Raw genomic sequence first — 14,582 nt, 5'->3', positions numbered from 1 at the left:
CTAATGGCCAGTAGTGTATCTCCGTGAAAATAAGTACCAGTACCGCTCTTCTTATTAAAATTTAAATTTAGAAGTTCTGTTTGATGGGGATATGTTAAATTTATCTTTGAGCATATAAGTGGACATTAAGAAAGTTCCACTTACGGAAGAGATTAAGAAACGCCGCTAAGTGCAACAGCGGCTGACGGCAGTCGTGTGACGTGTCGACAGGAGGCGCCGGCGCTGGACGCGTGCAAGGAGCCGTCGGAGGCAGCGCTGAAGCGCGTGCGGCTGGAGCCGGCCGACTGCGGCGCTGCGACCGCGGCGGCGGCGCCCGCCGTTTACGCCGTCTACCCGGAGCAGCTGCTGTGGTGCGACGCCTGGGGGCCGCGCATCGCCTTCCGGCCCTGGCCCCTGCCCCTTGCCGCCACCGCCAAACACAAGGCCGCAGCCCTCGCCGACAGGTACGCTAGCTTCTGACAGCGAAACCAACCTGCTGTTGTAAGGGGAGGCAACAGTTGAGAAGGGAGAGACGCGGGTTTCTAGCCTATCCCCGATGTTATTCAATCTATACGTTGAGCGAACTGTGAAGGAGAGAGATTGAAACTTGAACATTCGCCGATGACATTTTACATCTTTCAGACGGCAAATGAATTCGGAGTCCAGTTGAATGGAAGGGATAGTGTGTCGGTAAGTAGTTACAAGATACAAATCAACAAGTATGATGGAGTGTAGTCGAATCGAATCAGGAGATGCTAAAGAAATTAGACTAGGAAATGAGACACTGAAAGTTGTAGATGAATTTTGTTATTTAGGCGGCAAAGTAACTGACAATGGTCGATGTACACTGAGGTGACAGAAGTCATGGGATAACGATGTGCCCATATACAGATGTCTGTAGTATCACGTACACGAGGTGTAAAACTGCAGTGCATTGGCGGAGCTGCCATAGGTGACTAATGTGAAAAGGTTTCCTACGTGATTATGGCCACACGAAGGGAATCAACAGACTTTGAACGCGAAATGGTAGTTGGAACTAGACGCATGGGAAATCGTTAGGGGATCCAAAATTCCGAGGTCCGCAGTGTCAAGAGTGTGCCGAGAATACCAAATTTGAGGCATTAACTCTCACCACGGACAACGTAACGACCGACGGCTTTCACTTCACGACCGAGAGCAGCGGCGTTTGCGTAGAGTTGTCAGTGCTAACAGATAAGTATCACTGCGTGAGAACTGCAGAAATCAATGTGGGACGTAAGACGAACGCATCTGTTCGGACAGTGCGGCGAAATTCGGCGTTACCGGGCCATGGCAGCAGGCGACGGACGCTAGTTCCTTTGCTGACAGCACGACATCGCCCACAGAGCCTCTCCTGGGCTCGTGACCATATCGGTTGGACCCTAGACGACTGGAAGACCGTGGCCTGGTCAGAAGAGTCCCGATTTCAATTAGTAAGACCTGGTGGTAGGGCTCGAGCGTGACGCAAACCCCACGAATACGTGGACTCAAAAGTTGCCAACAAGGCACTGTGCACTTTCCATAATAGTGTAGGCTGTGTTTACATGGAATGTCCCATGGTACAACTGAACCGATCATTGACTGGAAATGGTTATGTCGGCTACTGGAGACCATTTGCAGCCATTCATGAACTTCATGTTCCCAAAAAACGATGAAATTTTTATGGATGACAGTGCACCGTGTCACTGAGCCTCTATTGTTTGCGATTGGTTTGAAGAACATTCAGTACAATTCCAGCGAATGATTTGGCCACACAGATCGTCCGACATGTGCCATCGAACATATGTGGGACATAATCCAGAGGTCAGTTTGGGCACCACATCCTGCACTGGCAGCATTTTCGCATTTATGGACGGCTATAGAGGCACATGGGTCAATATTTATGCAGTGAACTTCCAACGATTTGTTGAGTCCATGCCACTTTCAGTTACTGCATAACGCTGAGCAGAAAGAGGTCCGACACGATGTTAGGAGGTATCCCATAACTCTTGTCACTTCAGTGTAAATGTAAATAGTAGGAGGCCTTTGTGAAGGTATTTGAAGATTAGACTTGTATGAAAGGGAAATGTGGTCGATAGACAGTGTAGACAACAAGAGAACGGAAGATGCTGAATAGTGGTGCTAATGAAGAGGTTCTGATTCGAATTTGGAGCAAAAACGAATTTGTGGTCAGTTGATCTGAAACATCTCGAGGTGTCAAGGAATAATCAGTTTCGTAAGAGAGGCAAGTGAGGGAGGTAAAAAAATGTAGAGGGAGATCAAGGCTCGAGTACTCTGAGCAGGTCCAAATGGATGTAGGTTGCCGTAGTTGTTCAGATATTAAGAGGCTTGCATGGTATAGTCTAGCGTCGGGCCTGCATCAAATCACTCTTACGGATTAAAGACGGCAACAACAATATTGCATAGCAAATAATAGTACTTAATGTAAAAAACAGAAGGACATAAACCACAAGTTTATTAAGGGCAGACAAGTAACAGGTCGTTTGGGTCAAGTCAATATTGCGAGTACCTTGCTAGAAGAGCAGACTGGATTTCTCAAGGGTACATCTTGTACTGATGTTTTCGTCATGAAACAGATGACTGAGGAAAAAAGACCGAGAACCGCGGCACCTACTGCGTGTTTATAGGCTGTGTCAAAGCCTGTGAGAGATTGTGAGAAACAATCTATGAAACATCATGGACAGAAGGGGATTCCCGAGCGTTTTACAAAAGTGTTGATAAACTTCTATAATAAGACAGAAATGTTTGTTGAAAACAGACCAGGAGAACTTGTTTCAGAATATATTAATATGGGCGTTCGACAAGGCAAGGACGTTTTGTACGTCTCAATGGTTACTCTTTAGAACAAACAACAAGCTGAGAAATGTATTGATTACAGAATAATCAGTCTGATCATATACGTGGCGAAGACAGTTGCAAGAATACTCAACGGACTGCTGGAACACAAAATTGAAGTGTAAGAGAGGACGAATTTGGATTTAGGAAGGGGAAAAAAAAAACAGACGTCATCGGCATGGTGAGGATTGTGTCGGACAGGGTTTTGGCTGGTAACGAAGAAGTTTGCACTTGATTTATAGACTGGCAGAAGCCCTACAATGAAGTCAACTGGGCAAAATTGATGAAACGTCTTGAGGAGACAGTAGTCAACTGAAGATAGAGGAGACTAACTTTCGACTTGTACCAGGGACAAAGACAAAGGATGTGACTGAACTGCGGAGAAACGAACAGCTGGAAATGCGAAGAGGAGTCAGACAACGATGTTTTCTATCGCCGAGTCTCTTCAACCTGTATGAAGAATGGCAGGCGAGAGCTTTGAAAGGATGTGCAAACGTCAGGATAGGAGGACGACTCATCAACACCATCAAGCTAAGAACTTTCTATCTTGCTCTAACCCTTAACCTAGCGGACCCGTGTTCAGTCTTTGGACGTGGTTAGACGACGTAGAGGGAAAGACAGCTCCACCCACTCCTACTTACCTTCCAGCAATACGTCGAAGACAGCGCAGTGTGACGGACGTGGTTCGCTTGTTACTCCTAAGATCAGTATCTGTAAATAAACGGTTTATTTCTTTTTGACATTTCTGTAGCTTCAGTGTTTTAGTTCTGTTATTTGTAACGGCAAATCTAAATACTGTTTCTGGAAATCGATATGACTTATCAGAGCTTATTATGCAGCTATGAAGACAAAATTCACTACTTGCGCGTAATCATTTTCGGACCTCAAATTTAGAAAATAGGTTTTCAGACAGTCACGAAGAGTTTTTTGATAACGAATGATCGCGACTCAAACTTAGACTTCTCTGATACTGAAGAGATTCGTGAAGGTTAAACTGAAGTGAATAAGAGAGTAGTTCCAAGAATTGTTAAAAAAGATAGTTTCACGTGGGCTAAAACAACCTGCAAGAAACACTCGTGTCAGGAGCCATAATATCAGATTTCCCTGTACTATTGCTGTATCATCACTTATTGAACCATTTTATCCAAATACAGCTTTCGAGATATTTGATGCGTTTATCAAAAACAAAATGATAATTTGGACAAACAAAACTCTAGCAGAGTTCAGATTGACGTACAAGCACTCTCAAATTAGAGATAAATAAAATTGGAGAACAATAAAAGAGCCGTTCTAGGTGCTTCAGTCCGGAACCACGCGGCTGCTACGGTCGCAGGTTCGAATCCTGCCTCGGGCATGAAAGTGTGTGGTGTCCTTACGTTGGTTAGGTTTAAGTAGTTCTGAGTCTAGGGGACTTATGAGCTCAAATGTCCCATAGTGCTTAGAGCCATTTGAACCATTTTTTTAAATAATAAAAGAGCAAAGCTAAGCTTGTGCGCTATGTGCAACATACCTGTTTGCATGACTTGTTCTAAAGCACTGTGCAATTCGTACATGTAATTTGGTTCACTCTGACCATTGTCAAAGTTTTTATGGCAGAAGATTTTGACAATTTTAAAATTTAATAAAGAATTTAGTTTGGTTTTTGATCCTTTTTTCGATGGCAATATGTTGATAGTTTAGACTGAGTTATGAAAGTGCACATTTAGAGTAAAAAATTCAAGTTGCTGACGTTGACTTTGCTAAACACTGCTTTTGTTAATGTTTAAGTTCCACGTTTAATACAGTAATTTTAAACTCAAAACATACTTTTATATTTATTAAGGTATCTTTTCAAAACAGCTGGGCCCAGCGGACCTACGACTATAGAAGCGCTACTACTTTTCACGACTACAGTTACGGCTTAAAGAACGGCGTCATAGTATCACCTAACACTGTTATATACTATTTATTCACAGGAAGCTGCTTTCGACCAAGCAGTTATCTTAAAATTACGGGTTAATACTATATCTAACATAAGAAACGTTTCTTGGCGTCAAAGTGTTAAATGTTTTTAGTTGCAGCATCTTTCACATACATGTGTCTTATCTTACACATTTTTCACCAGTCACTGAGTGCAAATATCAGCCGGTTATTGTGTTAACCGTTCTGTCTGGTCAAAGGAACTTGGTGTAAAATAATCTGTAACTTGGAGATAGTTGCTTGACTAAAATTAATTCCCTATTAAAATATTATAACAACTGATTTTTGTGAGTCTCAGGTATGTTGTAGAGGGTCTGTCCTACGTACCTGGCTAGCGGATTTTCATGCAAGGGCTCCTAGTTTTCGAGAAAATCCATGTTGAAGTTTTATCTGTATCTGCTGTATTTGTCTCGTTAATCACGTTTCGAACTAGCTATCTAGGCGCAGGGACTAAGGTTCAGTGCTACAACGCTGGCGGTACGGATTCAAACTGTGAACTTCGTTTTTTCCCCAATTTCATCGTACGGAGTATCATTAAATAGCATATCTCACGCAAAGCTATTCAGAAATAGTCATTTTCGAAGTATTGATTCAATTAATAAATCAGTCATAACGCTTTTTTCAAATGTGTGTCCCAGTTGTTGTTCGCATTAAAAATTAGAAATATTTGGGCAGCTACCAGAGTTCACAGCGATAGACAAAGTAATAACAGCTACGGAATGATTCCAGATGCAGACGAAAGATATCATTCTCCCGTATGTGGGTCAAGAAAAATTTGTATGCTTTACTTATTCGTGGGGAGGGCAGACTGATCGAACGTTTCTAGGCGTTTCAGTCTGGAACCGCGCTGCTGCTACGGTCGCAGGTTCGAATCCTGCCTCGGGCTTGGATGTGTGTGATGTCCTTAGGTTAGTTAGGTGTAAGTAGTTCTAAGTTCTAGGGGACTGATGACCTCAGATGTTAAGTCCCATAGTGCTCAGAGCCATTTGAACTATTTGCAGACTGATCAGACACATTACGATCAGATCATTGTAGATGAAAGAAAAACATGAACTTGCACCGTAAAAATTATCCCAGCGAAATGTACTCTGCTTTGCCAACCGTGCGACGTTCATTTTACAGGCACGATAAAAATTCAAAAAAATGGTTCAAATGGCTCTGAGCGCTATGGGACTCAACATCTGTGGTCATCAGTCCCCTAGAACTTAGAACTACTTAAACCTAACTAACCTAAGGACGTCACACACATCCATGCCCGAGGCAGGTTCAAATGGTTCAAATGGCTCTGAGCACTATGCGACTTAACTTCTGAGGTCATCAGTCGCCTAGAACTTAGAACTACTTAAACCTAACTAACCTAAGGACATCACACACATCCATGCCCGAGGCAGGATTCGAACCTGCGACCGTAGCGGTCACGCGGTTCCAGACTGAAGCGCCTAGAACCGCACGGCCACACCGGCCGGCCCCGAGGCAGGATTCGAACCTGCGACCGTAGCGGTCGCGCGGTTCCAAACTGAAGCGCCTAGAACCGCTCGGCCACATCGGCCGGCGATAAAAATTCAAAATGCTTCGAAGTTGCTAAAGACTAACACGAATAAACTTGGAAGGAAGATTCCATATAAATATATTCTTCAATTCTGTATAAAATTAATGCACTTGCTATCACAGGAATGATAAAATACGCGTGGTTCGCAGTGAAGTTTATGGAGGAAAGAACAGTCATCTTGAATTTAAACGGACTGTATTTTCCAGTATTGGTTTTGAGAAATCCGCGTGCCCGCAAAGCTGTAGCTTTTGTTAAATGTGCATGTGCTCTGCGAATGTGTGTTTCGGTTGCTTCTTGGACAAATACCGTCCGGAGTTCTGTCCTAGCAGCAAACGATGCAAGAGATCCATAAATAAATAAATAAATAAATAAAAATGCACGGACAGTATTAGAAATTGTAGCGCGAGCAGCGTGGCCCATTGCGCTACGCTCACTTACTGGAAACATGGCTAAAGTTAAGGCTATAGAAGGAACACATGAAACTTCAACATCGATTTTCTCGGAAACCAGGGGCCGTCGCACGAAAAGCCGCTAGTCAGGTACTCTCTACACCACTACAGCATCACAATGACGAGCCCCTCGTTAGCCAGGCAAATGGTGGAAAAGCTATAGGGCAATGTTTAGCACGTGTATGTGTGTGTGTGTGTGTGTGTTGGCAGCCTGCCGCCAGTGCCCGCGTACCTGAGCCACAGCCCGCCCGTGCTGCTGCACCCGGAGAGGGTCGTCCCACTGTCCGACAGCGAGCGCTTCGAGCGCAGCTTCCAGCCCAACGTCGCCCTGGCGCCCGTCGTGCGTCCCAGGCACGACGACTCCAAGCCCGACGTAAGTAAATCACTTGTACCTACCGATACTGGACGCTGGCTTTCTATGTCTAGTGTGGCGTAATACGTGCGGCAACAGAAAGGGAAAAGTCGGTAACACTTCAAGAGAGGCCTTCCGCGCACTGATCTCTTAAGTACACTATGTGATCAAAAGTATCCGGACACCAGGCTGAAAATGACTTACAAGCTCGTGGCGCCCTCCATCGTTAACACTGGAATTCTGGTGTTGGCCCACCCTTAGCCTTGATGACAGCTTCCACTCTCGCAGGCAAACGTTCAATCAGGTGCTGGGAGGTTTCTTGCGGAATGACAGCCCATTCTTCACGGAGTGCTTCACTGAGGAGAGGTATCGATGTCGGTCGGCGAGGCCTGGCACGAAGTCGGCGTTCCAAAACATACCAAAGGTCTTCTATAGAATTCAGGTCAGGAGTCTGTTCAGGCCAGTCCATTACAGGGATGTTGTTGTCGTGTGACCACTCCGACACAGACCGTGCATTATGAACAGGTGCTCGATCGTGTTGACAGATGCAGTCGCCATCCCCGAATTGGTCTTCAACAGTGGGAAGCAAGAAGGTTCGTAAAACACCAATGTAGGCCTGTGCTGTGAGAGTGCCACGCAGAACAACAAGGGGTGCAAGCCCCCTACCGCCTCCGAATTTTACTGTTGGCACTACACACTCTGGCAGGTAACATTCACAAGGCATTCGCCATACCAACACCCTGCCATCGGATCGCTACATTGTGTACCGTGATTCGTCACTCCTCATAACGTTTTTCCACTGTTCAGCCGCCCAATGTCGCTCCTTACACCAAGCGAAGCGTCGTTTGGAATTTACTGAGGGCGTGGTGTGTGGCTTATGAGCAGCCGTTCGACCATGAAATCCAAGTTTACTCACCTTCCGCCTAACTGTCGTAGTACTTGCAGTGGATCCTGAAGCAGTTTGGAATTCCTGTGTGATGGCCTGGATAGAAGTCTGCCTATTACACATTACGACCCTCTTCAACTGTCGGCGGTCTCTGTCAGCCAACAGAGGAGGTCGACCTGTACGCTTTGTGCTGTACGTGTCCCTTCACGTTTTCACTTCACTATCGCATCGGAAACAGTTGACCGAGGGATGTTTGTGAGTGTGGAAATCTCGCGTACAGACGTATATCACAAATGGCACCCAATCACCTGACCACTTTCGAAGTCCGTGAGTTCTGCGGAGCGCCCCATTCTGCTTTCCCACGATGAGTGATGACTACTGAGGTCGCTGATATGGAGTAAATTTAAAGACTGGGAATATTCGTGGGACACGTCGAGCGAAGAGTACTGCAATAGAGCTGCAAGAAATGAAGCATTTGTTTCATTGTTTAACGAATCTTTAGTGGTTTATGTGGCACATGGAGTAAAAGGTATAATTTTTTTTGAATAAAAGTCAGTCGACCTTCCGATATGTATCGCAAGTAAATTCTAAAAACCAAAATGTAGGAAGTCAGACGCTTATTCATAAAACGTACTTGCTTCACTATTACAAGCTTTAGAACAAAGGTCCAGCCTATATCCAAGCCTTCTGCTATAAGGAGCAAAGTGTGGTATTTTATTACGGTTCAAACACTTGCTAAATACTTCACTTATTCTATATCTGTTGCTGTATTTAGATGATATGCGCCACCACCATTTGTAGTCTTTCTTCTTCGTATTTGAAATGAGTTTCTTAAACTTACACGGACGTATTGTACCCTACATACACAAATAACCTAATAAAGTTTACGTGAACATCTTTTGTTTTATTTATTTTGCTCTACCATGATGTATTTTCTCAGGCAACTGTAAATCACGGTACAGGTTTCAGAAATTATCTCAGATATTAATTGTGGGTACACAACACTGAATTTGAGGACCTCTAGCCGGCTGGGGTGGCCGAGCGGTTCTAGGTGCTAAAGTCAAGAACCGCGCGACCACTACGGTCGCAGGTTCGAATCCTGCCTCGGGCATGGATGTGTGTGATGTCATTAGGTTAGTTAGGTTTAAGTAGTTCTAAGTTCTAGGGGACTGATGTCCTCAGAACTTAAGTCCCATAGTCCCAGGTAAGTTCTAGGGGACTGATGTCCTCAGAACTTAAGTCCCATAGTGCTCAGAGCCTTTTTTTTTTACGACCTCTAACTTACGCCAGTGGCTAGAAACGGTAAAGTGGCTAACAGCCTCTCCTCGCATCTTACAGCTCCTCTCTTGACAGAATCCTTTTTCGATAAGAACGGTTTGCGATATTAAATATCTCCAAAAAGCGTGTTTAATCCGTTCTCAAATAATTGAGAAAATCATCGTTTCCCAGACCTTCAATTAAGAGCGCGTGGGTGAATTTCTTTCCCTTAGCCAATTCCCTGCCCACAGCTTTACCCTAGACTTCTTGTGGCCAAAGGAAAACTGCAGTTATTGTTTGTGTGTAAAACCAAGAGGATCTAAACCCAGGTAACTTAAGATAAACAAATCACAAAAACAGGACGGCGCTGTAATCGCTGAATGCAGCCCCCTTATGTAGTCTGCCACGAATGTGGTCGGTCCGTCGGTCGGCTGATAAATTAGTGCGTGTGTAGGGGCCCTGTTTCTAGCTGTCATGTGATTTGTATAGCCAGTGACGTAACGATGTTTTCGTATTTAACGCAGCAACCACCTTAACATAGTAGGCTCGGGAGCACGATCAAATACACTTCGCCTGCAGGAGCAAATACACACAAACAGGTAATAACTGAATTAATGCTGAGTTTTCGTTTCCTGCTTTGTTGTACTTTGATGTTCCTGTTATTAATACGTATACTGCAGAACTATGGATGAAAGTAAACAGAAAATAACGGGAAGCACAACAGTCAGCTTCCAGGATAAGGGTCAACGGAAGCGTCCGATTCCACCCGTCTGCTTTGACCCATAACGTTATCAATATGGCGGAAATGGCTATTCTGTCTCCAATATGGCGCCTATGATATCACTACATACACACAGCAACAAACGCGAAAATACGTATAAATAAGAAAATAACATCTCCATCCAAAAAGACAATCAAACTAACGGGACATCCACGGGATAAGTGATACATTTGAATGCGAAAGATGAATGCGAAATTTTAGTTGTGCACACATACTGATGTGTTGGCGTAGTTGGAGGTCAATGCTATCCCCAGGATATGTGCACAACTACAATTTCATATTTACCTTTCGTATTCAAATTTTTTATCACTTACCCCCTGGTATAAAATGTCTGACAAGACAGCGAAGGTAAATTTGAAAACAAATCGAAAATGTTTGTCCTGGACAACTAATTCTTTTCCGTTGAAGTTTTTCTATTTTTGTAATTTTACAAGATAGCGGACAAAATAACACCTGCTCATTTTAAAAAAAACCTCGTAAAGGTCAGCTTACAGCTATGTTTACAAATGAATGTGATTCAGTGTTGAGGACAATGATATGGGCCACAGCGGGGGGGAAAAAAAAAAACCTCAACGCATTGTTCAATATGCCTTAGACAAGTATGTTCCAAGCAAGGTGATAAGGTAGGGTGGCGATTTTTCTGGAAAACCTGGAATTCTCAGATAATTAAATTTTACTAGGAAAAAATCGGGGGAATCTTAGGGAATTCTGTGTTTTTAACCTAGCATTGAGGTTTAATTTTTAATTTTACAAATCACAGATTTTAAAATACTTTTAATTTCGAAGTTTTAATTTCATGAATTTTAATCTATATAAATTGTCAGTGTTTAAAAACTACAGTTGAATTATTGCTTATGGCTAGTATAGCACAGCTGAGAGGAAAGAAAAGTCATAAATGGTCTACCTGCCCGCTCACCACAATTTTGCCAGGAGCTTCCTAATGCCATCTTCCTCCTCACACTTGGAATTCTAAGGAAATTCCCCCTGCCCCCCCCCCCCCCCCCATCTCTCCACAGGTTTGACTAGCCACCCTTTAACAGATGGGAAAGACTAACTGTGGTTTAATAGCAGTGTTAGAAACCTACTTCATAGAGAGAGAGAGAGAGAGAGAGAGAGAGAGAGAGAGAGAGAGAGAGAGAGAGCGCTTTATCACAGACTCAAGAGAAGTGAAAACCAACAGATGAAAGCTGAATAAAGCGAAAATGAGCCTAAAGAGAGCAATGAGAGGAGCCACTCCCTGACTGAAAGTAAATTTTTGTCAACCGAACTGACTGAATATCCTAAGAGACTTTCAATCTTACGTAAAATTCAGTAAGCAGTTCAAAAGCATGTCACTTAGAGACCATACCGGCACCAAAATGGAAGATAAGAGAGAAAGTCGAAGTATTTAATTTGGTTTTCCGAACTTATTTCATCGTGGAAGATTGTAACACAGTCTCTCCTTTCAATCATCGTATGTCCAAATAACAAACACTGAGACAGCCGATCACGGAATAGAAAAGCAATTACAATCGTGCATTATTGGAAAGGCTTCAGGGCCATATGAGATGTGTAAGATTCTACAAAGATTATGCACAAGAAATGCTCCCCTTGTAGCAGCAGTTCGTCGTAGATTGCTGGAGCAACGAAGGGTTTGCAACAACTGGAAAAGAGCCATTCCCATTTTCAAGAAGGTCCGTAGGATAGATGTACTTAATTCTTAGGCCTATATCTCCAATGTTAGTGTGTTGTAGCAGTCCTCAGCAGTTAGAAGGTCTAGGTCAGTTGCAATGTCTAACAGAAAGAAGGTTCTGCTGCTAGGTAGTTCGCACAGTAGAGGTGTGGGCCAGCAGTTGCATGAAGTGTTGGGGAGTGAGTACCAGGCTACCAGCTTTGTGATGCCTAGTGCAGGGTTGGCTCAGGTAACTGAGAGCGTAGGGGAGTTATGTAGGAATTTTACGAAAGAGGATCAGATAGTGACAGTGGGTGGAACAGGGAATAGTCTTGATAGGGACAGAGAATGGGAATATGATGTAGGTGGTGACCTGGTAAAGATAGTTACTCAAACTGGTGGCACTAATGTGCATTTTGTGCAACTGTTTCAGCGTCATGATTGGCCTCATCATAATGCGGCTGTTAGGCTTATTAACATGGGGCTGGAGAAAGCACTGATGTCAGAGGGCATGGGTCACATATCAGTGGGCCAGTTGTGTATATTAGTAGATCGGGTTTCACTCGGCATGGCCTGCACTCCAGTGGGTATGGGAAGGGAGGCTGGCAAAGCTTATAGGTGACAGTATAGTGGGTGGTGGTGGAATCACTGATGGAAAAATTCCTGTAGTTGTTGGTGTTAGAGCTGCATCTTTCTTAGATTAAAGTCAGCTGATAGGTATACCTGCTTAAAGGAAGTATCTCTAACTAAGGGATCACCTTCAGCGGATATCATGTTTCCAAGTATAGGAGGAGTTAGCATATTTCATCAGAATATAAGAGGTATTAGAGATAAAGTTAGTGAACTGCTTATTGACGTTCACTCTGAAGTTATTGGTATGTCGGAGCACCACTTAAATAATTTGGCAATCCAGAGGCTTCCTTTACCAGGTTACAGAGTAGCTGGCTGTTTTTCAAGGAGTTCCTTGCAGGGTGGGGGAGTGGCTATGTACATAGAAAACAGTATTCCATTTGAGTCCATAGATGTATCACGGCACTAAACTGAAGAGATTTTTGAATGCTGTGCAGGGGAAGTTGAATTTAGTGACACTAAACCTGTAATATTTGTTGTTTATAGGTCCTGTAACTCTGGCTTCACAGAATTTCTGATCAAGCTAGAGAGGGTTCTGCATTCACTTTATAGGAAGTTCCAGAAATTAGACTTTTGTATATGATGGTGCAAGAAAATAAATGTCACATATAATTACAAACTGTGTAGGAAAGTTAATCCAACAGCAATAGAGAGTTTTTAAAATCTCGCCAAGGAACAAGAGTGGCAGGATGTTTATAGTGCCAATAACATAGATGACAAGTATAATGTTTTCCGTAACACATTGCTCATGGTTATCGAGAGTTGCTTTCCATTAGAATGTTCCAAATGGGGTACTAGCAGTAAAAGGCCGCCTGGGTGGATGACTAGTGGGATAAGGATATCATGTAGAACAAAGCGGGAATGTAAGAAGTAGTCACAATCAAGCTAGAGTAGCTCAAGGCAAAGAGTATGTGGAAGCAAATGGAATAGCTAATTCACAGGATAAAATTAAAACCATATGGTCAGTTGTGAAGGAAGTTTCTGGTCAGCAGCACAAGGTTGACAATGTAAAGTCAGTTCGCAGTAAAAATATTTCTGTTACTGATAAATCAGATATATGTACGGTAGTTAACAATCATTTTCTGAACATTTCTGGTGAATTAAATACAAATTTAGTCTCTACAGGGAATCATATAACTCTCTTGGCAAATGACTTTCCGAGATCGAGTCAATAATTAAATCACTGAAGACTACAGACTCTCATGGTTATGATGGAGTGTCTAGCATAATATTAAAGTACTGTGCTGCACAAGCTAGCCCTGTGTTTAGCCATGTTTACAATTTTTCCCTTAGGAATGGTCAGTTTCCTGAAAGATTAATGTACTCAGTAGTAAAGCCACATTATAAAAAGGGAGAAAGGGGTAATGTAGACAATTTTAGAGCTACTTCAATGCCCTCATTGTTTGCTAAAGTTATTGAAAAGGCTGTGTATGTAAGGATCATTGATCATTTTATATCACACAATTTGCTATCAAATGTACAGTTCAGCTTTAGAAGTCGTTTAACAGCTGAAAATGTTATATAATCTTTTCTCTCTGAGGTACTGGATGGGCTAAACAAAAGATTTCGAATGCCAGGCGTAGTTTTTGAGTTAACTAAGGTTGATTGTGTTGATCACAAAATATTGCTCCAGAAAATTACAGAATACGGGCAGTTACACACAATTGGTTCACCTCTTACTTAAGCAACAGACAGGAAAAGGTCATTATTCACAGTGTTGAGAATGGCTGTGATGTGGGGTCTGAGTGGGATAAGGTCAAGTGAGGGATGCCCCAAGGATCAGTGTTGTGGCCACTCATGTTCCTTATTTATATAAATGATATGCCCTCTAGTATTACGGGTAACTCTAAAATATTTCTGTATGCTGATGACACTAACTTGGTAGAAGAGGATGTTGTGCGCAACTTTGGCTCGGTTTCAAATAGTGCAGTTCATGACCTAAGTTCATGGCTTGTAGAAAATAAACTAACGATAAATCACAGTAAGACTCAGTTTTTACAGTTTAAATTCAACAAAACCTGACATTTTAATTTCACAGGTGTTCATATAGATAGTAAACTGTTGTGGAAAGCCAATGTTCAGCATCTTTTTCGAAGACTTAATGCTGCAATGTTTACTATTCCAAACATATCTGAAGTGTGTGATCATTTGACACGAAAATTACTCTACTTTGCTTATTTTCATTCACTTATGTCTTATAGTATTATATTTTGCTGTAACTCTTCCCATTCTAAAA

At 42.9% G+C, this 14,582-nt stretch overlaps 1 protein-coding gene across 3 annotated transcripts in view; it reads left to right on the top strand.

The window, feature by feature from the left end:
• The window catches only part of LOC126458068 (ski oncogene), a 633,895-nt gene that overhangs the window by 590,541 nt on the left and 28,772 nt on the right, over positions 1–14,582 (top strand). For all 3 annotated transcript variants that reach the window (XM_050094875.1, XM_050094876.1, XM_050094874.1), the window contains 2 exons: positions 211–443; positions 7,000–7,162. In XM_050094875.1, coding sequence (XP_049950832.1) covers positions 211–443; positions 7,000–7,162 — 396 coding nt within the window. The remainder of the gene's footprint in view (positions 1–210; positions 444–6,999; positions 7,163–14,582) is intronic.

Source organism: Schistocerca serialis, chromosome 2 (genome assembly GCF_023864345.2).
Source record: "Schistocerca serialis cubense isolate TAMUIC-IGC-003099 chromosome 2, iqSchSeri2.2, whole genome shotgun sequence".
NCBI classification, from domain to species: Eukaryota; Metazoa; Arthropoda; class Insecta; order Orthoptera; family Acrididae; genus Schistocerca; species Schistocerca serialis.
This window is presented reverse-complemented; position numbering and strand designations above follow the sequence as displayed.